We start from the raw sequence: 24,760 nt of genomic DNA, 5'->3' as shown, positions 1-24,760 counted from the left end.
AGGGAATGCCTTCAATTTTTCTCCATTCAGAATGATGCTAGCCTGAGGCTTAGCATAGATTGCTTTTACAATATTGAGGTATGTTCCTGTTATCCCTAGTTTTTCTAGAGTTTTGAACATAAAGGGATGCTGTACTTTGTCGAATGCTTTTTCCGCATCTATCGAGATGATCATATGGTTCTTATTTTTAAGTCTATTGATGTGGTGAATAACATTTATTGATTTCTGTATATTGAACCAGCCTTGCATCCCAGGGATGAATCCTACTTGATCATGGTGCACAATTTTTTGGATATGTTTTTGTATCCGATTCGCCAGAATTTTATTGAGGATTTTTGCATCTAGGTTCATTAGAGATATTGGTCTGTAGTTTTCTTTCTTTGAAGTGTCTTTGTCTGGTTTAGGTATCAGGGTGATGTTGGCCTCACAGAATGAATTTGGAAGTTCTCCCTCTTTTTCTATTTCCTGAAGTAGCTTGAAAAGTATTGGTATTAGTTCCTCTTTAAAGGTTTTGTAAAACTCTGCTGTATACCCATCCGGTCCTGGGCTTTTCTTAGTTGGTAGTCTTTTGATGGTTTCTTCTATTTCCTCAATTGATATTGGTCTGTTTAGGTTGTCTATATCCTCCTGACTCAATCTGGGCAGATCATATGACTTAAGAAATTTATCTATGCCTTCACTATCTTCTAATTTATTGGAGTATAAGGATTCAAAATAATTTTTGATTATCTTCTGTATATCTGAAGTGTCTGTTGTGATATTGCCTTTTTCATCCCGTATGCTAGTAATTTGAGTTCTCTCTCTTCTTCTCTTCGCTAGCATGGCTAAGGGTCTGTCGATTTTGTTTATTTTTTCAAAGAACCAACTTTTAGTTTTGTCAATTTTTTCAATTGTTTCTTTTGTTTTGATTTCATTAATTTCAGCTCTGATTTTAATTATTTCTTGCCTTCTACTTCTTTTGCTGTTGTTTTGCTCTTCTTTTTCTAGGATTTTGAGATGAAGTATGAGATCATTTATTTGTTGGTTTTTTCTTTTTTTAAGGAATGAACTCCAAGCAATGAATTTTCCTCTTAGAACTGCTTTCAATGTGTCCCATAGATTCCGATATGTTGTGTCTGTGTTTTCATTAATCTCTAAGAATTTTTTAATTTCCTCCTTGATGTCTTCTATAACCCATTGATCATTCAGTAACCTATTGTTCATTCTCCAAGTGATGTATTCTTTTTCCTTCCTTCTTTTATCGTTGATTTTCAGTTCCATTCCATTATGATCAGATAGGATGCATGGTATTATCTCTACTCCTTTATATTGTCTAAGAGTTTCCCTGTGACATAATGTATGATCTATTTTTGAGAAGGATCCATGTGCTGCTGAGAAAAAAGTGTAACTGCTTGATGTTGGGTGGTATATTCTATATATGTCAATTAAGTCTAGGTTATTAATTGTGTTATTGAGTTCTATAGATTCCTTATTCAACTTTTGTTTGGAAGATCTGTCTAGTGGCGAGAGAGGTGTGTTGAAGTCTCCCATGATTATTGTATGGTGGTCTATTAGACTCTTGAACTTGAGAAGAGTTTGTTTGATGAACATAGCTGCACCATTGTTTGGGGCATATATATTTATGATTGTTATGTCTTGTTGGTGTATGGTTCCCTTAAGCAGTATGTAGTGTCCCTCTTTATCCCTTTTGATTAACTTGGGCTTGAAATCTATTTTATTTGATATGAGTATGGACACTCCTGCTTGTTTCCAAAGTCCATATGAGTGATATGATTTTTCCCAACCTTTCACCTTCAGCCTATGGATGTCTTTTCCTATCAAATGCGTCTCCTGTAGGCAGCATATTGTTGGGTCTTGTTTTGTGATCCATTCTACTAGCCTGTGTCTCTTGATTGGTGAGTTTAAGCCATTAACATTTAGGGTTATTATTGAGATATGGGTTGTTCTTCCAGCCATATTTGTTTATTTATGTTACTAAACATGGTTTGTTTTCCTCTTTGATTATTTTCCCCCCTTTACTGTCCTACCTCCCACTGTTGGTTTTCATTGTTATTTTCCATTTCCTCTTCCTGTAATGTTTTGCCAAGGATGTTTTGAAGAGATGGTTTTCTAGCTGCAAATTCTTTTAACTTTTGTTTATCGTGGAAGGTTTTCATTTCATCTTCCATCCTGAAGCTTAATTTCGCTGGATACACAATTCTTGGTTGGAACCCATTTTCTTTCAGTGTTTGAAATATGTTATTCCAGGATCTTCTAGCTTTCAGAGTCTGTGTTGAAAGATCAGCTGTTATCCTGATTGGCTTACCCCTAAATGTGATCTGCTTCCTTTCTCTTGTAGCTTTTAAAATTCTCTCATTATTCTGTATGTTGGGCATCTTCATTATAATGTGTCTAGGTGTGGATCTCTTATGATTTTGCACATTCGGCGTCCTGTAGGCTTCTAGGATTTGGGATTCTGTCTCATTCTTCAAGTCTGGGAAGTTTTCTTGTATTATTTCATTGAATAGATTGCTCATTCCTTTGGTTTGAAACTCTGTCCCTTCCTGTATCCCAATGACTCTTAAATTTGGTCTCTTGATATTATCCCATATTTCTTGGATGTTCTGCTCATGGTTTCTTAACAGTCTTGCTGAGCTGTCTATGTTCTTTTCAAGTTGAAATACTTTATCTTCATTGTCTGATGTTCTATCTTCTAAGTGTTCTACTCTGTGGTTTTAAAGTTGGACCCATTTGAAAGAATAAATAACCTACAGATTACTTAAGGAAACCAAGAACACTTTTTCTGTGCAGTATGAATTAAGTAACATATGAGGAGATGGAAAATATAGCTCTGTAAGTAATATGAACAGCACCTAAAAGTTTTAAGTGGAGAATTCTAAAGAAAGAAAGAAAAGCTTCTGAAAGAGACATGGCCATTTTCTATCTTTTAGAGGGTTTTCCACATAAACCTCAGCAACAGCAGATGTGTATTCTAAAGTAACATGAGGTCAGAAATGCAAAAGTTCAGTCACAAGGTTTATCACTGTATAGCTTTTGTAGTTGAAGTTAGGTTTATTCTATTCTCTTGTTTCTTCATGGACTCATGGATCAGCTACTTTGTTTTATTTTTGTTTTTTGGAGACAGGGTCTCATTAAATTGCTGAGGCTGTCTTCAAATTGTGATCCTCTTTCCTCCATCACCTAAGTCACTGTCATCTATTCTTTAAAAAGTAAACTGTTATTTAAAAAGGAAAAAAAAAGGCCATTAAAATCTATATGGAAATTATACACAGCTTATGAATTGAGCCCAGAAAGCAAAGAATCATGAGCTATCTTTTCAGGTTATTTCTGTCTTTGCAAATAAAAATGTGTTATTTGACAAAGGCTTGAGGGATTACAGTGAATTTAAATCTTTTTCAGTAATACATTACCATCACCATTTTTCATACATAATGCTTTCCACTTTTTTGGAGGAAGCATTTGAGTTTTCCTCCAAAGCATTTTAAGAAATAATATATTTAATTTTAATAGCAAAAATAAGTCAAAATATAAAAACAGGTAATAACTCTACTTATTCTTAAGTTTTTGAAATTGTTTAAGTTATCTGCACAAGTAAATAAAAGAAATTCATCTACTTACTATCAACCAGAATAAAATAAATTTTCAAGTGCTACTTACTTTTCTTTGATAGTTTCCTCCGTTTCTTTGAATTTCTTTGACAAGTTATTTGTTTTTTCAAAAACCAGAGCCTTATCACCTGGTAAGCCATGGCTGGATATCTCCTTCAGGAGGTTATGTAAAACTTCAAGATCTTTCTTGTGTTCTAAGAATTCAGAAGTTGACTCCTACAAAACATTTAGATAACCAATATAGATGTTTCTGTATCCTAAAGGGAATTCCATTAAGTGGTATATACAGGACCAGAATGGCTCTATTCAGAATTTCACAGAAGAATAAATCTGCCTGGTCAACACTCTAAACATAATATGCAGATAGGCTATTTGAAAGAGAATAAAATTCATTTAATTTTAAAATGTACTCTGTATTTTGTTTCTTTCTGGTTTGGTTTCTGGCATGTAAGATGATATTTATAATATCTGTGATATGTATGATAAGTGGTATTTATTTTTATATGATAGACAAAGGCTTTAAGGCAAAGATGTGATTTGTAGCTTTTAAGGGAAGAATACATAAATCTTTTGTTAGTATACAAGCAATGAAAATGATAATTGATATTTATAATTGTATTTATAATTATAATTCTGCCAATAAATTATGAGTTTGCTTTACTTATTAATCTCCTTGCTCAGTCTCAGGACTATTAAGGAAGACATACCTGCATATACTGAGACAATTCAGTAACATCTTTGCCTGGCACATCTACCTCAGAAAGAGCCTGAGTTTTTGTTTCTAAAAATGTCTGGAGCTTTTCTGAGAGGTTCTCAAAGAGTTCGACTTTGGTTTTCAGCTCCTCCATTTTGGCAAGTTTTTCTTTGTGTTTATAGCTTGCTTCTGAAAACCGAACAGATAGGTCCTTCATTTTAGCTTGCAGTGAGGAAGCAGTGGATGGATCTGTTGTTTCCATAAATTTCTTCACTTTTTCATTCACGGCATTTATACTGCTCTGTCGACCTGCAATATCCTGTTCCAACATCTGAAATACACCAAATATTACATACGCTTTATAGTGATGTTTACAAAAAATGCCAGAGTTTTAAAAATTACTATTCATAACAACATAAGCTTGAACAACCTGTGACTAAGAAGGTTATTAGTTGAAACTAAATGACAACTTTGATTTGTCCCCTGAGGAATCCCATCCCAAATCTCTTCAAGGGAGAGTGGAGAACAGCTGGCTGGTTGCTCGAAAGAAGCAGGAGGCTGCTGCTATTCAGCAACCCTTGGGAACCAATGGAGCCTGGGGATTAGCCATGGTCCTAATTTTTAAATGGCTAGACAACAAGAAGATTGATCTGATGAACCTCATGTGCAGCTGGCTGAAGCAATGACAAACAAGATAGGACTCAATTTAGGTATAAGCCCTCTCTAATAAGCAGTATCCATGAAAAAGTAAATGAAGCCCTTTCTATCCTCTATCACAGAAGAATCATTGCACACACTTGAGTTTGTGCAAGCACTGCTTTTCACACTATATTATATTCAGGGAACATATCCTCTTCTGTATCCTTAAATTTACATTAAATCTACCTATCCTTGGAGTTTACAAAACTGTTTTTTTAAACTATCAATGAAATTTTTTTTTGCTTTTTAAAATTGTCACTTACAGTGTTTTTACTGATGAGATCCTGAAGGGCTGCAGAGTTTAAGGGCACTTGACCTTGTTCTTTCAGAGAACTTTCCACACTTCCCATCCAGTCCAGCATTTCATCTAAGCCATCCTGCACACTCAGGGAGCGGGTCAGGGTTATCTGGAGTTTTTCATTGCGTTCACTAACAGACTTGGACAGATCATCATATCTCCCAACAATGTCATCTAGTTCAAACAGAGCAGGAAATGTTAACCATAAAGCTCTCTTTGCCCTATTCCTTTTCAAAACAACACCAAGGTGAATCATAAAATTTCCATACAAAAGCTGGAAAAGGAAAAAGTTTAAATGATAAATTCATAGTGCCTAATCAGATCACTGTCTAAAATCTTAAAAAATGAAGAAAGAAAAGAATCTAGTAGAAAATAAAAAGTTAAAAACAATTTTTAAAGTTTTATTTGTATACTCTACATTAGGAAAGAGATTTTTGGATTTATTAACATTCAAATTGTCCAAAAGAGATGAATGATCTGAACAGCAAATCTCTGAAATAAATACTAGGTCTCAATCTGGCATTTCAAATTGGTAATACTTGTTAATATAACTATTTGGATAAAAAAATGAGTCATAAAACTATTCTCAAGAGATGTATGTACTCATCAAGAATTAACCTTTACATCTAAAATTTATCACTCTCTCACTCACTCTGTCACACATACATATGTGCTAAGCTCCTGTCATTCTTCATAACCTGAAAAAGCATTAAAACTGGCAGATGCAAATGAATTAAGAAATAGGACAACAATGAAAATTCAATTAAAGGTGAGTTAGGCTTCTAAAGTATACACAAAGGGAATTTACTTAAAAGTTTAATAGCAAACAAAATGAGGAAATTACAAACTCAATGAGCTAATCTTTACTTTTAATTCTAAAGTTGCTGAAAGATTTAAGAAAAAGAAAAACCCTTCCAGCTTAGTTTTCACTTGAATGTAAAGCTCTTCCCTTTAGAATCCTAGCATCTCATTGTAAGCCACTGAGAAGTTCAAAGAATAGTGCTCTTTGATGTATTCACTTCTCTCTCTCTGGAAAAACAATCTTGTTTTAATTGTGAATTTAATTTATCACTTATTGTCCAAGAATTCAAAAAGTATTTTAATTATTTCTGAATGCTTTTACCTGATAACACCATAGATGCTTCAGTAGAAAAAAGCCATGACCTGAAACTCTATAAATGAAATATGTTACATTTGTGTTTGGTCCATGGAACACAATCCAAATAACAAAACATTATTTTGGGTTGTTCTAAAGATGTGAGAAAAACAGCTTGACAAATTTTCACTGAATTGAGGTGTTAAGGTTAAGGGCTTGGGGATGTAGCTCAGTGGGTACAGTGCATTCCTAGCATGCTCAAAGCCCAATCCTCAGTAACACACACACAAAAAAAAAAAAAAAAAAGAGAGAGAGAGAGAGAGAGAGGTGGGGGAGGGAGAGAGAGAGAGAGAGAGGGAGAAATGTTAACGTTCTGAAAGAGACAGTCATGCCCCCAGTACCAAAACTCAGTGTTGGATCTGATGCTTCCTTTCGGTGGGGGTGAGAATGCTGAGCAGGGAGGAAAGAGGCATATCACAGGCACCAAGAGGCAAAACAAGCAGCATGAGACCTAACTCAAAGCCATGAGCAAAGTTACTCTAAACTGCAGGTTGAGGTTTGCAGGTGAGCTGCTCCTCACCTGGGCAACACCTGGACATCAACAGCATGAGTGACATCAGCGACTGTTTAGTCATGATATGCAATTTCCCACACCATCAGGCATTTCCATATAATTAACACATTTTAGTGTTATTGTTTGCTATGGACTGATTATTTATGTCCTCCTCAAATGTACATGTTGAATAAAGCCTAAGCCCCAAAGTGATAGAATTTAGAGGCAGAGTCTTTGGAAGGTGTGATATTGTGATATATTTAAAAATACACATTTGATCTCTGACTATGGCTTCCTGATTTTGAGCTCTTAAAATGTCCTGAGTAATAAGAAACACGAGAAAAATCTTTTGTTCTGATATTTGTTGATCCCACTTCCTGACACAGAGCTCCTAAGACTTTTATAATTTCCTGAGTGACAGGAGTGTCTTGACAGGACTCCTAAATCTCTTGAAATTTCCTGGGTAAGAGAAGCATCTTTTGTTCTAATGAGGTGACTCCTGTGGGATGCTCCTTGATGGCTTCAGGATGGGGCTGGTTCTCAGGGGGACAGATCTTGTGACTGAGAGTAAACTTGCATCCTCCACCCTCTGACCTCCAGGGAGGCAGACGGGCTGAAGTCTGAGTTGACACCCATGTCCAAGGATCTAATCAGTCATACCTATGTTAATAAAACCTCCTTTAAAACATAAAAGGACTGGGTTCTGGGAGCTTCAAACACATAAAAGTTCTGGAGAATGACCTGCCCAGAGAAGCGAGGGAGTACTATGCCCCTTCTCCCCTACCTCACTCTGTACATCTCTTCAATTGGCTGTTCAATATCCTCTGTAATACCCTTATAATAAATGGGTGAATATAAATAAACTATTTCCCCAAATTATGTGAGTTGCTCTAGCAAATTAATTGAATCTGAGGTAATCATGGGAACCTCAATTTATAGCTGGTTGGTCAGAAGTACAGGTCTCAAAGTGGGAACTGTGATTGGCATGTGAAGTGAAGGAGGCAGTCTTTTATGGGACTGTAGGATCTGATGCCTTGCCAGGTAGACAGTGTCAGGTTTATAGAAAGCTCAGCTGATTTCCACTGAAACACTGCTGGTGTGTGGGAAAAACCCTTCTGTATCAGTTCACAAAAATAGTCTGTGTTGGGCTGGGGATGTGGCTCAAGTGGTAATGCATTCACCTGGCATGCGTGGGGCGCTGGGTTCGATCCTCAGCACCACATAAAAATAAAATAAAGATGTTGTGTCTACCGAAAACTAAAAAAATAAATAAATATTAAAAAATTCTCTCTCTCTCTGTTAAAAAAAAAAAAAGAAATAGTCTGTGTTGTGTTTAGTGCTGTGTGAGAAAAACACTTAGGTTTTCCTATCTCTTGGAGGAGGTAATTGGTCATGAGAGTGGAGCCCTCTTGAGTAGGACTGTTGTCCTTATAAGAAGGACATGAGAGAGATGATCCCTCTCCACCATTCTCTACCATGCAAGGAAGGATCCATCAAGAAAGTGGCCATCTATAAATCAGGAATAAGGCCCTTTCCAGGACCATGACTTACTGGCACCCTGATCTTGCACTTCCAGACTCCAAAACTATATTTGTTGTTTAAGCCATCCACTCTATGCCTTCTTGTAACAGCAGCCTGAACGAAGACACTATTTGTTCTGTATTTCTTAGTGAAAAATATTTTTACTGAACTAAATTCTTTATTTTAATAGCCAAAACATATTTTAGAAAAAGCTACAAAACAAAATCTACTATCTACTTATTTTTTTTTTAAGTTGCTGGTCTTCTTAGAAGTCAGAAAGATCTTTGAGAAATTCCTCTGATTCCTCTGTATCCTAAATACAGTTTCACACATTATGAAATAATGCCAGAGAGAAACTTCAAAGTCTTAATGTAACATGAAATTTAAACAACTAAAAATGAAACTATGTACCCTTAACAACGGTGGTTACAAGGGTGTGGGAGGGACTAAAATGGCTATTCAAATAACAGAAATACAATTAAGATAGTCTTTCTCTTTCAAGTCCCAATAGCAGTGGTCTCTGTATGGATGTATGAGATGGGGACAGAGGAACAAAATGTTAAAACTGCCATTCATACTTTCACCTTATATCTTAAAATTCTGTTTTGTTTTTATAATTATAATACGTGTGAAAATACAGTAATATGTGCATATAATTTATAAGTATATGTGTTTATAGAGGGGGCAGGTTGAAATTATTTATTGTTACAGGCATCTGATCAAAAAGTTTGGATGAAAAAAGTATCCGCCTTCTACAGAGTGGTTTTTGAAGCATAGAGTTCTATTCTTCTATTCACATAAAATTTCCACTCATATTTTACTTCATGCTTTATCTTGGTGAAATATATGTCCAATCACCTGCTGTGAACATTATTTTTTTAAATTTCACACATGCACATATAGAAATATATGATTCCATATCCTGCATAACCATTTCACAGAGAAGGACCACAAGTAATACAATATATACATTTTCTCTATGTTTTTTAGAATATCTGCCTTTAGAATTTACCTATGAGAAAGGAAACAAGAAAATGAATTTCTTACCCAGAGTTTTCTGGATCTCGTTTTTGGCTGGAAGTGAAGATCCCCCGGAATCTAGAAGTACTTCAGCTGTTTTTTTCAGTTTCTCTATAGCAACCTGCTGACTTGATATCTGTCCTTGCAGAGCCTATGGGATTAAACACTTTCCAATTATACTCAAGAAGACTAAATAACAGTTTTCCAATATGGAAAAAAATGATTTACAATATGATAAAGTTAAACCAGACAGAGTAAACTTTCCATCATATAAACTTTCATCATTATAAACTTACTCTGGAGTTCTTAGAATAAGACCATTATAAAGCTGCATTAGCAAGAAAAGCATCAGCCAGCCTGAATAACAAAAAATCAGTCTTGAAATAAACTATCAGCCTATGTTCCTAATAATGTTCCGGTTCCTAACCTTAGAATCCTCTTAACTGTAGCCCAGGTTCTCCCTTAATCCTCATTTCTAGGCTTTGACAACAACTCCATTACCAAAGAACATCTAGGGCCATCTCTTACTCCAGGTAAGGAGAAGTTAAGGACTTCCACACCAGTAGGTCCTGACTCAATACCAAGTTATATTTATGTTTGTTGATACAATAAAAATTACCAAACATCTATCAAGAAGCCTTGCTATATTCCATGAACACAAAAATAAAATAGACACAAATCTTACAGGAATTGTAGTCTAAGGCAGGAAGTGACAAGCACCAAATATGAGTAGGGAAAAAATGCTACTGGAAGTTGAGGAACAGAGCAACTAGGGAGGGAAACAGGGCCACTGCCATGGTGGTGCCACTGCAATGGGGCCTATGGAGACTGTGGATGTGGGGAGGGAGAGCACCTCCCCCAGAACAATCAGAAGGCACAAGGGTGGGGGCATAACGGAAATCAGGCTGAAAAGGCCTCAAAAGCCAGGCCAAGGGCTTGCTGTTGTATCTGACAGCAATGCAGACTTATTCAGGGCTTTTGATTAAGTGTCGAAATGTTCAGGGCTGTCCTATAGGAAGGCTAAATTTGTAGCAATTCATGGGAAAAATCCAGTGGCGGGGGAAAAAGCAAGCAGAGACCAGTCAGGTGAGGACCACTGAGGACTGAGCACCACTGCACTATCTGGTCTGTCGGGGCTGATAAAGTACAATTTGAGTCGGGAATGTCTGAGGACTCAGGATCAATACAGTAGTGGCTAACTACAGTGATTTTTCAAATGAAATAAAATAAAATTTAAAATTCAATTCCTCAATTGCAGAGCAAAATAGCCCCCAGTGACTAGTGGTTGCCATGGTAGGCAGAGCAGATGACAGAACACCTATCATCACAAAATGCCCCATTGACAGGCAGGAATAAAGCACATCATCATAAAATGCCCCATTGAGGGCAGGAATAAAGCACAGAGGAGCCAAGAGGAGAAAAGTAGCCTGAGTTTTTAAGCCCAGGTAACACAATCGTGTTCACAAATTTATAAGCCTATTTGGGAGTTCATGACTTCAAAGAGCTTTCTGGACTTTATACAGAAAGAAAAAGCAAAGCTGGCAATGGAGGAGACCCTGAACACAAATGGCACTAGATATAAAGCAGAAATCAAGACCCCTGAGGAGACCACTAACGGAGAAAGTCCAGAAACACGAGAGAAGGAGATTAAGCAGCACCATGAAGGATACTTCTGTTTATATGACAGGGAGAGGAGACTGCACAAATGTGATCAAATAGGTAGAAATGGACCCAGAGTAATTCTGACCCCAAGGAGAGAGAAAAATGGGAAAGTGTCAACTGGTTCAGAAATATCATGTAAGGCAAATGATAACAAACCCTTGAATTTGCAGCACAGAGGTACCTGCAGATCTGAGTAAGCAAATGCAATTCAACTGTGAGAGTGAGGAAAAATGGTGGGAGCAGAAAGTCTCCCAGAAGCTAGTTCTAGATTCCTAACACTCCTGACAGACCTCTGCCCAAGTGGGCTGGCAGGCCCCAAGCTTGGCTTATCTTCATTCACCAAGGTACTTGAGCTCTACTCTGCCCAGCATTCAGATCTCAAAGTCCCATATGTTTAAATGGAGATTAACTCATCTCTGGTCATGGGCCCAGGTTCCCAACTGCTTCTTGAATGTTTCCATCTGGGTGTAAACAGGGACCTTAACACTCATTAAAAAAAAAAAAAAAATCAAAATCTGAACTCATCTCTCACTCCCCACACCTGTACATCCTCCTAGGTTAAATCTGATTACCTGAGAACTAAACCTGGAACTACTTCTAGACTCCATCTTCTCTTAAACCTTTTCCATGTGCAGATCAACCATCAAGTCCAGACAGTTTACATGCTTTACACTTTTTTAAAGTCAGACCCCTGCTCTGCAGTCTTCGGATCACTGCAGGGTATTCCCTCATGTGGATCACTGAAGAATGACTCCTAACTGTGCATCTGTCTCCAACAACTCCCCTGAGAGAGACCCTTATGTGTTTTATCTAAAGTAGGTTATCTGACCAAATTGCTGTTCCAGGAACTTCCCTTCGTAAGGCTAAGATTTGAGCATGCTATAAAGGGCTCAAAGTAATTTATTCCTCCATTCTATCTGCAATCTCCTCTTTCTCCATTTCCTGTTCCAGAAATGCCCAACAACACAGCTATTTCTTAGCTATTTGCTCATGCTGGACCCAATGCCTTCACATCTCTACACACTGGCCTCTTATGTAACCTGCACACCCCGCCTCCTTACCTAGTTGTGTAAGTACTCTCCTGGGAAGTCCCATAAACATACTGTGAATGTTATCGCCTTTATCTGTCTCTTCTATCAAACTGCCACCTATCTGAGAACTAGGAATTCATCCTAATCAGCTTTTTATTATCCATGCATAGCCCAGCATTTACCATAGAGCAGGCCTCGATAAAAGTTTCTGGAATAAGTGAGTGAACAAATAAGTAAATAAATGAAAATATCAAGTGTAAGACCTAAAAGGCCTTCTTATATGTCAGCATTTTTTTTTCATTATTTAAAATAAGTGCTTAAACCTAATAACAGAAACTTGAACTAATCTTTATAACACAAGAAACTCTAATACACACAGGCAGCCCACGTAGAGGTAGAAAGGCCCTCCCAACCCTGGCCAACAAGGGATCTGTGGTCAGAATAACAGATCTGACCTGCTTCCAGAGGAAAGAACCTACATCAGAGTAGATCTATTTGGGAAATTCTCCCAGAGACTTAGTAACAGAAAGTAGAGGAAATTCTTGGAGACATGAACTTTACCTATAATCAGACTGAAATCTGGGCCATAGGGACAGCTTATTTACATCAAATGTTTATTTAAACAATGAAATAAAGTTAAGGAAATTTGTTGTTGTTGTTGTTATATTTGAGTTCCCCAAGGACAGAGATAGGGTTTTAATAAACCTTAACAATGTCTTCACAAAAGTTAACAATGGACCCAGAATGCAACCGATTACTGAAAAGAGTAAATATATGTAAAAGTTACGTATAACTTTTATATGGTTCTATAAAAACATCCAGTGCCAACCAGGCTTACATTATTATCTTAACATGCAATATTATCTTAACATGAAGGAATGGATTATAAAAGAATCTCTCTTCTTCGCTTCTCCTCAAAATGCCCCATGCCTTTGCTCTCCGTAATTAAATAAAAAAGAGTTAATATGTATGAAGTTGTAATGTAATGAGAATCATGTTTTATATAACTACTTTGTAACAAAACTGAAAATTAAATTATTTAAATATATGTCTTATTTTGAATAGATTTCAATGGAATTAGCATCCATGACACAGAATACAAGATTATGACCTTGGTCTTCTTGCCTGCACCAGAAAAGGATGGAGCCTATGAAGCTGAGGGCCCTTTTCCAGGTCATAAAACTTTCCTGGTTTACCACCACTAGGCTCAGTGCAAGCCTCAAATGGCTACATCATTGGTCAACATGATTTGGCCCTGTGGCCGATTCCAAACCTAGGCTTCCAGGCTGGTCTCCGAATCCTGCCTTCTATGCCTCTGAAGGGGCTAAAATCTTGTTTTATCCAGTGATTTCTCTGGAGGGGATCTTGATGAGTGTCCTTGTAGCCTAGTGGTATCTGACTACTGACAACACAGCTAATAGTTTTTTTTGTTTTGTTTTTTTAAACAAGGCCAATAACAACATGCTATTGGATAGAAATATTTCAAATGAACTAATGAGGCCTGCCAAAATTACATTTGTTACACAACAGAATATAAGAAGAAGCATGTAAGAGCAGGAAAGATTGATTTTTATACAGGTGCAGTTGTACACACCTATAATCTCAACTACTCAGAAGGCTGAGGCAGGAGGATTCCAAGTTTGATCTGGGCAACTTAGTAAGACTGTGTCTCAAAATAGAAAATAATTTTTCTAAAAAGCTAAGGATATAGCTCAGTGACAGAGCACCCAACTTGAATTCAATCCCTAGTACTGGGAAAAAAATCTGTAGTAGTCTTAAGTGTTTATCTTATTATTGAAAGAAATAATCATTAAATATTAATAGATACAATAGAAACAGACTATCTAATCCTCATAAAAGTCCTTACTATATATGGAGATCATCTGTAAGAAAAACAAAACATATGCCGGGAACAGCTTCAACTGCACATTTAATTTTTAAAGTTATGCTGTGACTTAATTAAAATTCATTCTCCTTTGAGATAGCTCTCTCCTCTTTGTATTTCTTTGACTGCCTTTGGACTTGAGGAGCTTTTTTCAACACTAACCAAATAACTTTTTTCTATTCTAAAATTAATCTCTGTATCAGTTTAATTAAAAAGCTTAGCTATCCTTTGGGTCTTTTTTTTTTTTTATTTTGCTCTAGTTACATAAAAATTACTTTTATATAGGCCGTAATCCATTTCCTAACACAGATCTAACTTTAAAAAATTGTATTTTTACACTAGAAACACCTAACTTAAAAGATATTTCTATTATACTAAAATGCCTAACTTTCTAATTAAACATAATATCATCAATCTTAGTTAAACTATTGGCATTTCTCATCAAAACAATAGCCTTAAGTGCCACAGTATCTCCTCTGCCGTTGGCATTTATGCTGCCCTTGAACACATAATCAGTGGGAACTGAAAACTTAATTAAGAACCAAACAAAAATCAGGACTGAAAATGCACATTGAAAGAAGGTAGCAACCACAGGGGGGCTGCATTAATCTGGGGACACCTACCTGGCCCAGGATACTGCCTGGTGTGCAGGTCAGATGGGGTGAACGCTCCAGCCCAGGAAAGCAGCAGTGCCCTCGGCCCTCTACCCACTCCCTGCTCCCAGCCTTCACTTCCACCCACTCCACAAATGTCTTACTGCTTGGCTTTGATCTGCCACATTTACCTTAGCTAAGCAGTCACCAGTCTCAGGCAATACTTGACTTTAAGCTCAACTAATAGGGGACCTGTTTTCCTTGTTAATGGCACAATGGTGGTTCATGACACTGTAACGAACAGGCAATTATATTCTAAAAGGCAGTGTACTGAAAATTTTTTGTTTACTTTCTAGCTAGGGTAGCAATTAGTTGCTGCTACCCCCAACTAAAAGAAATCATTGAATAGTTTATGAATTAGAACTTTCTAATTCAAAATTATTGATTGTTTCTAATAAGAATAAAATATTTTAAAAACATTCTCTCTCCTTACATTAGAATTTTAAAATATGCTTTAAATTTAAGAAATAGAGATTTTCTCTGACACTGTGGTCTGAATGATTATACAATTATGATATCAAGCTTGCATTTCTGAAAAGGCAGGGAGACAGTCTGCTTTGCTTTTGTGGTGCTGGGGGTCAAATTAAGGAACTTGCACATGCTACCTAACTGTGCTACAGCAAGCAATCCCCCCAACCCACAGGCAGATATTTTGAGAACTGTGCTGAGTAAAAATTGAAGTCTATATTTCTAGGAATCACGAGGATACTCAACAAAAACCCCAGTCCTGGCCCTTGAGAACTCTGTATTATAGTGGGATCCCTTATTCCCTTCTACCTTCCCATTTTTGAACAAATATTTATTGAGAGCCTACTTTAGTCCAGGTAACAGCCCAAGCACTAGGAACATAGCAATATACAAAACTAAAACACCTATCCTCACAGAACTTAATTCTAATAGAGGAAGAAACAAAGGAACAAGGTACATAAAGAGGCCTGGACAATTCTGGGTTTCACTTGGGGAGACTGGATAGTGCAGATACCCATAAGGGCAATGTCAAACCAGCTGAGTAACTCTGGGCAAGGGAGGAGACTGGAGAATCAAAGTCATAGCTCCCTCTGGAGGGAGAAGCATACTTTTCCCATCCTTCATTCCTCTACTCAAGGTAAAACAATCACAAAAGCATGAGAAACTATTTGATGGTCTTTCTTGCTTTTCTCTTTCTTTCTCTTTTTTTCTTTCTTACCTTGGTCTCTTCTAACTGCCTCTGCAGATTTTTGGGGTCCACAGCAATAGGTTCAAGTAAATGTTTGCTCGCTATGGCCTCACAGGCCTCAAGCCCAGAAAGAAGTCCACATGAAGCATCTTCGTAGTGTTGATATTTGTCCACCAGATCTTTAAGATTATTTCCAAGAACATTGCACTAAAAAAAAAAAACAAGAGGCAAAATGCAAGGGAGATTAAAACCTACTATCTTCTCCTGTGTCAAATAACTCTATGACCTATGAACTATGTAACTTGGGAAACAAAGGAATTCAACCAAAGTTGTAGAGCTGAGGTTTTTTTTTCCCCCCCTTTACATAAAGAAGTCAAAAAGCAACTCTAAAAACAAGGAAATAGTCAGTAGATTTGTATGAATTCAAACAAAGGATAAAGATATCAATCATCAGAGCAGATCTGCCAGGGCACATTCCCTGGGTATTATACACCATGTGTTTAAATTTGCATTTGTTGAAAAGATTTACAAATGCTTAATAAATCATTTCCAAATATCGTATAAGATTGAGTGACACAAATAGAAGAGTGTAGAGAAAGAGTCAGTGATACTTTTAAAAGCACTTATGCCCCTTTGCCAGTCCGTTTTCATTGACACTGAAAACGGAAATAGTGCTTAAGTGGTTGTTGTTGTTTCTAAACAAAACTACTTAACTTGTCCACAGATGTTAAAAAAAAAGTGGGGGGAGGCAACAAAACAGCGTGTAAGTAATTAAGTATGCAAATAATGTACTCATCAAATATATCTGTGGGGCAGTCTTACATTTGATAAGAAAGCAGTTCCCAAGTTTGAGGCCAACAGCCCCTTTTAGTTTAGTTACATGTGATCCCCATCTGGTGGTCATATTATATATTACAGTGGTGATCTATGGCTTCCTGTAAATCCCTGTGAAAACTAAGTAACTTTAGGGCTGGGGTTGTGGCTCAGTAGTGGAGGGCTTGTCTCACTCGTGTAGGGCACTGGGTTCAATCCTCAACACCACATACATAAAATAAATAAAATAAAGGTATTATGTCCATGTACAATTAAAAATAAAAAAAAAAACCTAAGTAACTTTAAACTCCTAAACTTTAAACACCTCTGTCAGAAGTAAAGCAAATAAATGAAACTTAAACTATGATTTCCCCTGAATCAATTTTTAGGCTTCCTGCTTCTAAATTCAAAATAAAAGTTACAAGGACACCATGAAAACTATAACCATAGATTGATCTTTCCCCTAAAAAAAATAATTAAAAAAAATTACCTTAGAGTAGAGAGACCTGAAGCGATCAGTAGCATGATCCAGTTTGCTCTGGACTTCTTTGTAGGTTGCAGAAGTGTCAATATTGTCCTTGCTAACCTTGCCTCCCTCTTTCTTGCTGCAAGATTTGGCAGCTTCCAACACCCTGTTTCCAGAAATTGTGATGTACCTCAGGTCACCTTTGTGAGAAATGACATCTTCTGAGAAACTCTTCTGCCTCTTCAACTTGGCCATTAAGCCACTGAAGTCATCTGCACCTGCTTCCAGGTTTTCAAGCTCTTGCTCTGACTGCTGGAGCCAGTGCTCAAACTCGCTGTAATCAGTATCAAACTTCTCTAACTCTTCCTGCAGGGAGTGTGTTAACTTCATTTTCTTCTCAGACTCAGCCAGTGCAGTTTCATAATGTACCTTCAGTTCCTTCATGTTCTTTTGCAGTTTCTCTTTTTCCTCAGGAGAGAGATAGTGGCCCTGTTTTTCGAGCAGTGCTTGTGCAGACTGTGTGGCTATGATGACTGCTTGGTGCTGAGAGATGATCTTTTCATGTTGGGCCTAAGTGAAAACAAATTGACCATAATTTTAAAACTCTCTGGAGCTCCCTGTGGCCTCAGGACTGACAGGTGTCAGTGACAAAGGGCTTCTTGCCCCCACTTCTCAAGCCTTACGATATTCTCCTTTGATGAATTTCAGAACAGCAAGAATTGTATTTTGATTTCCCTAATCTTATTTTTAAGAAAATTTCCATACTTCTCTAATAAGTACTTATATACTAATCACAGAGGACAAATGTTTTTGAGAAGCTGGGGAAAAACATAACAAATTTCTATTCTAATTCTAAAGGAAGCAGGTATAATCTAATCACATTTTACTCATTGCTCCCTGACAGCCACCCAAGAGGGACTGATAAAGTCTTTACCTTATTATTGAGTAAATATTTTTTTAAAAAAATTAGGGAATGATCTCAATAAAACATTTAGTTAGGGAAAAAATAACTTGCAATTTTAAAATAATAAAAACATTTTTGTGATAATTATGCATGAACGATACACAGAGAAGCCAAATAGAAGTTAAAGGAGCAGATATAATAAAAGAAAATACTGGAGTGACTTAGCATCACTGAACTTCAGTTTCCAGGCTGTGAAAATGGAGACAATAACCTCTGTACAGCACAAATTTAGTGTGAAGAGTATATGTGATCCATACCAAGACTACTTCCTGCAGACACTGATAGGCACTACGTCCAGTCATTTCTACAACCAAAGACAACACTGAGACAAGATCATTTATGTGACACTTTAAGAATGGTTCTTCAAAGGTTGCCTTTGATCCTGTAGTAGACATCCATCCTAGCTTTAATTCCAACTGTTCAGAGTTTCTTAAAGGGCTTTTTTTTTTCCCAATAATCTCCTTTCAACAATAGCCTGCACTGTCTAGATGAGCTGAGCTCAGAAAGAATACAAGTGAGCTCAAGACTGCTCAGCAAGCCAGTCTGCAAACATGGATTCAAACCTACCAGAGTGACTGAGGACCAGGCTAAATTTTAATCCAAACCCTCTCCCTTACAACATGTATAACTTGGGCAAGCTACTTGAGCTCTGTAAGTCACAGTTTTCCTGTAAAATGAAAATAAAAACCTTGAAGAGTAACTGGGAGGACTAAATGAGGTAAGGCAGAAAGAGTGAAGAGTATCTGGCCCATCGTAATGGTCCCATAAATGTCAACTGTTACTATGGGCTCGGTTACTTGCTTATGCTACTGCCTCACTTATGTAGAGTGCGCCATCACTAATGAGTTCTCTTTATTTTTTCTGACTCGTCTGTAATTCACTTAATCTATATTTAACATCAGGATAACAAAGGACATCCCCTTCTGTGGCCATCAAGTCTTCATATGTGCTAGGTCGTTTCTATTTTTACTGACCTGGAAACAGAATCTGATGACACCACTATGTTTAAAGCCACATACCTTCACTTTTTGGTACTGCTGATTCAGATTCTCCTCAGTGGTTCCAACATGTCCGTCAAGGTCAGTTTCCAGCAAGTTACCATTGACTTCATCCTCTTCTCCCATCGCCGACCTGCCATCGCCTTCTTGAAAATGGGTCCCATTCTGCTCAATGACCTGCTTGTGTCTTGCCACTGCCCTTTCTGAATCTTTGTCAACATTTGACAACCAGTCCAAAAGGTTTTCTATTTTGGTTTTGCTCTCTTCCAGCTGCTTCGCAGCAGCAACCTGGGCAGGAAAGGGAAGGTTCACACAGGTATTATAATTGCAGGCCAAGGCATGGTTTTAAGACACCCACAGAGTAAATAAATATTTAGATAGTTTCAGATTTTAAAAATTGGCAGTGAAAAGTTTACACATTGAAATTAAATCTTAAAGCAACAGGCAGTTTACTCTGAAGTTCTCATTGCTCTTAGAAATACATTCCAAAATTTTAATTACTATTGATGCGGGATCACACTTTCCACAAGTCCAGAGTCTCACAGCCCACTCAATTTTAAGAAGTGAAGCAAAGCCAATGTTCCAAGGCTTTTGTTGTATCTGGCCAGTTACAACTTGGACACCCAGAATTCTAGTTCTTGGTGCTACTTACTGCTCACTACCACCCGATATCACTAAATAAAATCAAGTAGCTGCTACGTAATCATTTTTGACAAAGCAAGAGTGAACCATGCATTTGAATAGGACCTTTTCAGTTTCTTCCTTGATTGCTGTCTTCACAACTTTATCCAGCTCCTTTTTTGACTGTTCTGCCTTTAAATTCAGCTGTTCACATTTTATCTTCGCTTCATTAAGTTTCTGTTCTATCAAAGCCTTATCTTCTTGGGACAGCTTTTCACCATTCTCTTTTAAGAAGTTCTCTGTGTTTTTCACTATTTCAGCCAATGCCTGTGCACTTCCCTGCATATCTTTCTGCAACTCCTGAAACATAAAAGAAAAAACAGTACATTATTATCGACTTCACTCTTCTAGAGCTATAATTCTTAGAAGGGAAAACAGAGAGTCCAGCACATGTAGTTTGACAAAGCATTTTGAAAATGTTTATTTGAATTGGTTTATAGCAATCACAAGACTTAATATAATTTTAAATCTCAACAAAGAGGAAAAGCATGAGATTTTCATGCGTAACAAAAAAAATGTAGTTTGTGAAATTCTGAAAACACTGAAGTAGTCAGTATACATGCAAATTTGCATGTGCTGATTTTTTTTTACAAGTATACTTACAAAGTTTGTAAATACATAGTAATATTTATTCTGTTGCTAAACATATATATGAGGGATATATATTTACTGCTCAGGATAAAAAGAAAACAGTTCCCCCAGTGAACTAAGATACCTCCTTCTTTTAAACATCAGACCTTATAATATTTGCTTCTTTGACCTGACTGCCAGGAAGCTCAAAATTAAGATCTTTTCTCAGTAGTTTTCCCTTGTCTCAACAGAGGAGATTTTCCTATATAACTTTTTCTCTGTTATTGTGCACTTTAATTCTCTACATTATACTACGTTTGAGTTTTAATATTATTTTTCTCCATATCTTAAGCCTCCTAAATTTTTCTGAGAAATATCTGAATTGAAAGAGATCCTATTTATTTAGTCATTACTGTGTGACACTATGCTCATGACTCAATTCAGAATATTTACTTAACTCTTATAATAATGTAGCAATGAAAATACAACCAATGAACAAACCAAGGCTCAAAGACATTAAGTTATGAAGCTAAACAATAGGTATAGTCTGGAATCTGAACAAACAGGTATCTAGTGAGTGAGAATATTCTTTATCCTGATATCAAAATAAAGATATTCTTATCTGATGTTTTTAATTTGTTTTTCATCATCCTTCAATAAAAGGGAACAAATGACAGAGAAATATGGGAGGAAGTAGCAGCAGCTAAGAAAGTGAAAAACAAACAAGCAAACAAAAACCCCAAAGTGATGGCTAATTTTTCCTGGTCTACAAGTGAGAAGTCTAACTTTAAATGGATTCAAATTTTAATTTACCACTCAAGCTATTTCCACCATCAAACCTCCTTTAATACCTCCTCCCATCCAGTTTCTTACCAAGAAAATTACCTGGCCTGCTCCAAGTTGGAAATCCAACTTTTAATATAAAATTTAAAGCTCAGGCCGGGAACCTCTAGGTATGCCTTGCTTCTGAAAAATCTAAAACTTTTCTATTTTTCAACTATCTTATTGCCTTCCAAATGACAGTAATCAAACCTAACATGAACACAGTTATTTTGTATTTTGCTAATACAAAACCAAGTTCTACCTCTTGCTTGGACTGGTACTTCTTCAACTCCATGGTGCCATCTCCAATCACAAAGGCTTCTTGGTGACCGATGAGGCGGTTCTCAGTCTGGGTGAGGAGATCACATATCCCTTGCAGTTTCTCTTTGTATTCCTGTTGACGCTCTGCCACAATCTAAAGTGGAGAAATCCCAAAACACCTTTAATGTATGTTCAAAATTACTGTGTTATTTCTTATTAGAACACACTTTTCAAATTTCCTCTACTAAGCTTTTATAAGTATGCTGTAAACATGATAGCAGTGGGGTACACACTGAGCCAAGTGATACAGAAAGAACGAGCATGTCCCATATACAAGGAAAGAGATCATGTGTGGATGAAATTGCTCAACAGAATACTGGCCATGCATATGTGTAAGAGATGGAACTTCTGACCGACAGGAAGAAACATCCCATTTTCTTAAGCTCTTGAAACCTGCGACACACATAATTAATTCTGCAAAAGGACACCAAAAGAGAAGTTAGTCGTGATTTGTCAGTCAACATATCTGATAAGAATATATAGGTTATCATGCTAGAGACAATGCCTGGATGCTTCAGGAAATAATAAAGAAAAAATTGCATGCGATATATTTTACTTAATCACTATGTTTAATTACATTCCCAAATTTTGCTCATGATTGCTATTAGATATAGCACTCTAGTGCAAATCAGTAAATCTCCCAAAAGATTAATAAGTCAAAACTAATTACTTACCTCTTTCATGTTTTTATTATATATATATACTAATTATTCATCTTATAGTCAGAGTATAACATTTAATGTTTATTAAAAACCTAGCACATGCTAAGTGTTTTATATATACTCTTTTGTCAGTGTTCATAACACTACCAGATAAACACGTATTATTTCCAATTTACACATCAGAAAACTAAGGTTAAGTGACTTGCTCTCACTTACACAAGTGAGTATGGCAGCTGGCATGCAAACTCAGGCAATTTGACCCTAAAGCCCACAATCAGAGCTGCCATATCATCTCCCAGAAGAAAAAAGATACTCTTATCTTTCCTTTGCCATATGTTCATTAATTTATCCCTTGACATTTCTGAGTGCATCTGCATTTCCTATTCTTGGGGATAGGTGAGGGGCAGAAGATAAAGAATGGACCTACAATAACTAGTGTCAGGGAGTCTAAGCTAAATTATGGCATCGTTATAAAAAACAATATCTGTTAAACACTGCAGGGTCTCTACATTGTGTCCTGTCCATTAACACCGTCCAGAAAATCTTTCTACCAATGCTATAATCCTTGCAATCTACATTAGTTTCACAGTAAAGTCAAAACAAAGAATTCCATCTCTACAAAGGCAAACCTTCTGATCATCGAGATCTTGTTCTAGCTGTAACTGAATCTCTAAACGTTGCACATGAGTAGTTGCTGATTCCTGTACATCAAGAAAACACTTCTGAGTTGTATTTAAGAGCCTCAGCAGTTGTCTGCTTTGGTTGGGGGACAAATCTTGTGCATATTCAGAAATGAAGAACTGAACATCAAAGGCAGTCGTCTCCAGTTGCATTTTGGTATGTCCAAGATCTTTTAAAACATTCTGTAAACAAAGTTGTAGAAGTTATCAAGAGAGAATGAAGCCATGATGAAGTTTATACTAATATGACTGACTTTTCAAATATGCTCCTTTGATCAGTAGTCAACAGTTTAATGACACTGTTCTCATTATTCATCATCTAGTAACATGACAATTAATTAATTAAATGCATGATAGTTAATACACTATGTAAAATAAATAACCCTCCCAGGAATATTTTATCTTACCCTGTCAAATCACACTTAAATTCTGCCAAAAGACAAAGATCCAATTTACATATATTTATAACACTTAAGAGAACCAATGACATTAAATATCAGTCCCTAATATTCACAGCATCTATTTAATTGTGGTAACACATAAATAAGAATCCAGGAAATATGAAATATGAATGAATTAAACAGGCCAGAATTTCAATTTTCTGATTCTGAGGAAAGGAGTCTCACCATGTTCATGGGGCATGTTGTTCAAACTAAGAGCTTGAAAATAAAAAATCATGCCAAAACTGACTACCATAGAAAAACTACTTATACTACTGTGTATAATTTATACTATTTTGTGTTTATGTGATTAAATAATACATAAACAAATATATACATACAAATCTCAATATGTCAACAGTAGTCAGTTTGATAAAGCATTTGGGACAGCATCAGAATAGCATCCACAAAGTTGTGATTATTTTTTTTTTTAATTCTCCCCTTCACTCTTTTTTAATTTACTTTTTAGTTATAGGTGGGCACAATATCATTATTTTATTTTTTTATTTTTATGTGGTGCTGAGGATTGAACCCAGTGCCTCACACATGCAAGGCAAGCACTCTACCACCGAGCCACAGACCCAGTCCCAAAAGTTGTGATTATGTTATGGTTGTGTCAACTATGAAGACACACCTCTTAGAGACAAAGGAAATATTCTTTTTTGTCTTAGGGAAGTCAAAAAGATTTATATAGTAAGTCAATTTTTAAATACTCACTACATACATCCATAGATCTTATAATGTACTTTGTCACATTAATTCTGGTACTTGCCTTAAGAAACGCCAAACTTTTCTTTACATGTTCAGGATCTTGAACAGTCACAGTCTCAATATCCTTCACAGATTTGCTCTTTTCTGATATCCAATCTGAGAAAGACTGAAGTTTATGCAGAAATTCCTCATGGGAAACTGCTAGTTTAGACTGGAAAATAAAGTTGTACATTCATTTCTGTCTCCAAAATTTCAGAATTCTATAAACAGGGGTTCTTTTTTAAGGGCTTAACACTCTAAAACTAAAATACTTCATCTTGTGACTAAATTCTCAAACACCCAAATTTCATTCAAAATTTGCTGCTTTCACGCCTACCATTTCAGAGTCCACTGCAAGCATAATATGCTTCATTCTTTCTGAAGACACACTGCCAAGGGAAGAGAAGGCAGCCTGCAAGCTCTGGTGGCTCATGCTCAGCTCCTCAAGATGTCTTCTGGGGAAGTTACTGGGAAGAGACCTCAAGAACTCTTCTGCCAACTTCATATCTTTTCTTAAAATCACAGCAATTGGAGCCAATCCCAGTTCAAATGTCTGAAAAGAAACATACCCCAGATCTGGTTACTGTTCAGTGAAAAACACAAACATAAACAAAAAAGTACTTAGTGCTTGCTTAGCTGATACCATAAATCCATAAATAGATAATTGTTAGAGTTGGATCCAGGATGTCCCATGGCTGGGTACCCCAGCTTAGGGCT

General features: G+C 36.6%; 1 protein-coding gene across 9 annotated transcripts in view; it reads right to left on the bottom strand.

Moving 5' to 3' along the window:
* Positions 1–24,760, bottom strand: part of Dst (dystonin) — a 441,140-nt gene that overhangs the window by 104,687 nt on the left and 311,693 nt on the right. For all 9 annotated transcript variants that reach the window (XM_071613304.1, XM_071613301.1, XM_071613307.1 and 6 more), the window contains 12 exons: positions 24,381–24,596; positions 24,066–24,215; positions 22,803–23,036; positions 21,453–21,605; positions 19,865–20,098; positions 19,139–19,405; positions 17,180–17,725; positions 15,907–16,083; positions 9,517–9,640; positions 5,265–5,473; positions 4,316–4,633; positions 3,658–3,824 (listed from right to left, as the gene is read on the bottom strand). In XM_071613304.1, the coding sequence (XP_071469405.1) occupies positions 3,658–3,824; positions 4,316–4,633; positions 5,265–5,473; positions 9,517–9,640; positions 15,907–16,083; positions 17,180–17,725; positions 19,139–19,405; positions 19,865–20,098; positions 21,453–21,605; positions 22,803–23,036; positions 24,066–24,215; positions 24,381–24,596 (2,795 nt within the window). The remainder of the gene's footprint in view (positions 1–3,657; positions 3,825–4,315; positions 4,634–5,264; positions 5,474–9,516; positions 9,641–15,906; positions 16,084–17,179; positions 17,726–19,138; positions 19,406–19,864; positions 20,099–21,452; positions 21,606–22,802; positions 23,037–24,065; positions 24,216–24,380; positions 24,597–24,760) is intronic.

The sequence above is a fragment of the Marmota flaviventris genome, chromosome 6 (genome assembly GCF_047511675.1).
Source record: "Marmota flaviventris isolate mMarFla1 chromosome 6, mMarFla1.hap1, whole genome shotgun sequence".
Lineage (NCBI taxonomy): Eukaryota > Metazoa > Chordata > Mammalia > Rodentia > Sciuridae > Marmota > Marmota flaviventris.
The sequence above is the reverse complement of the archived record's forward strand: the minus strand, read 5'-3'. Positions and strand labels throughout refer to the sequence as shown.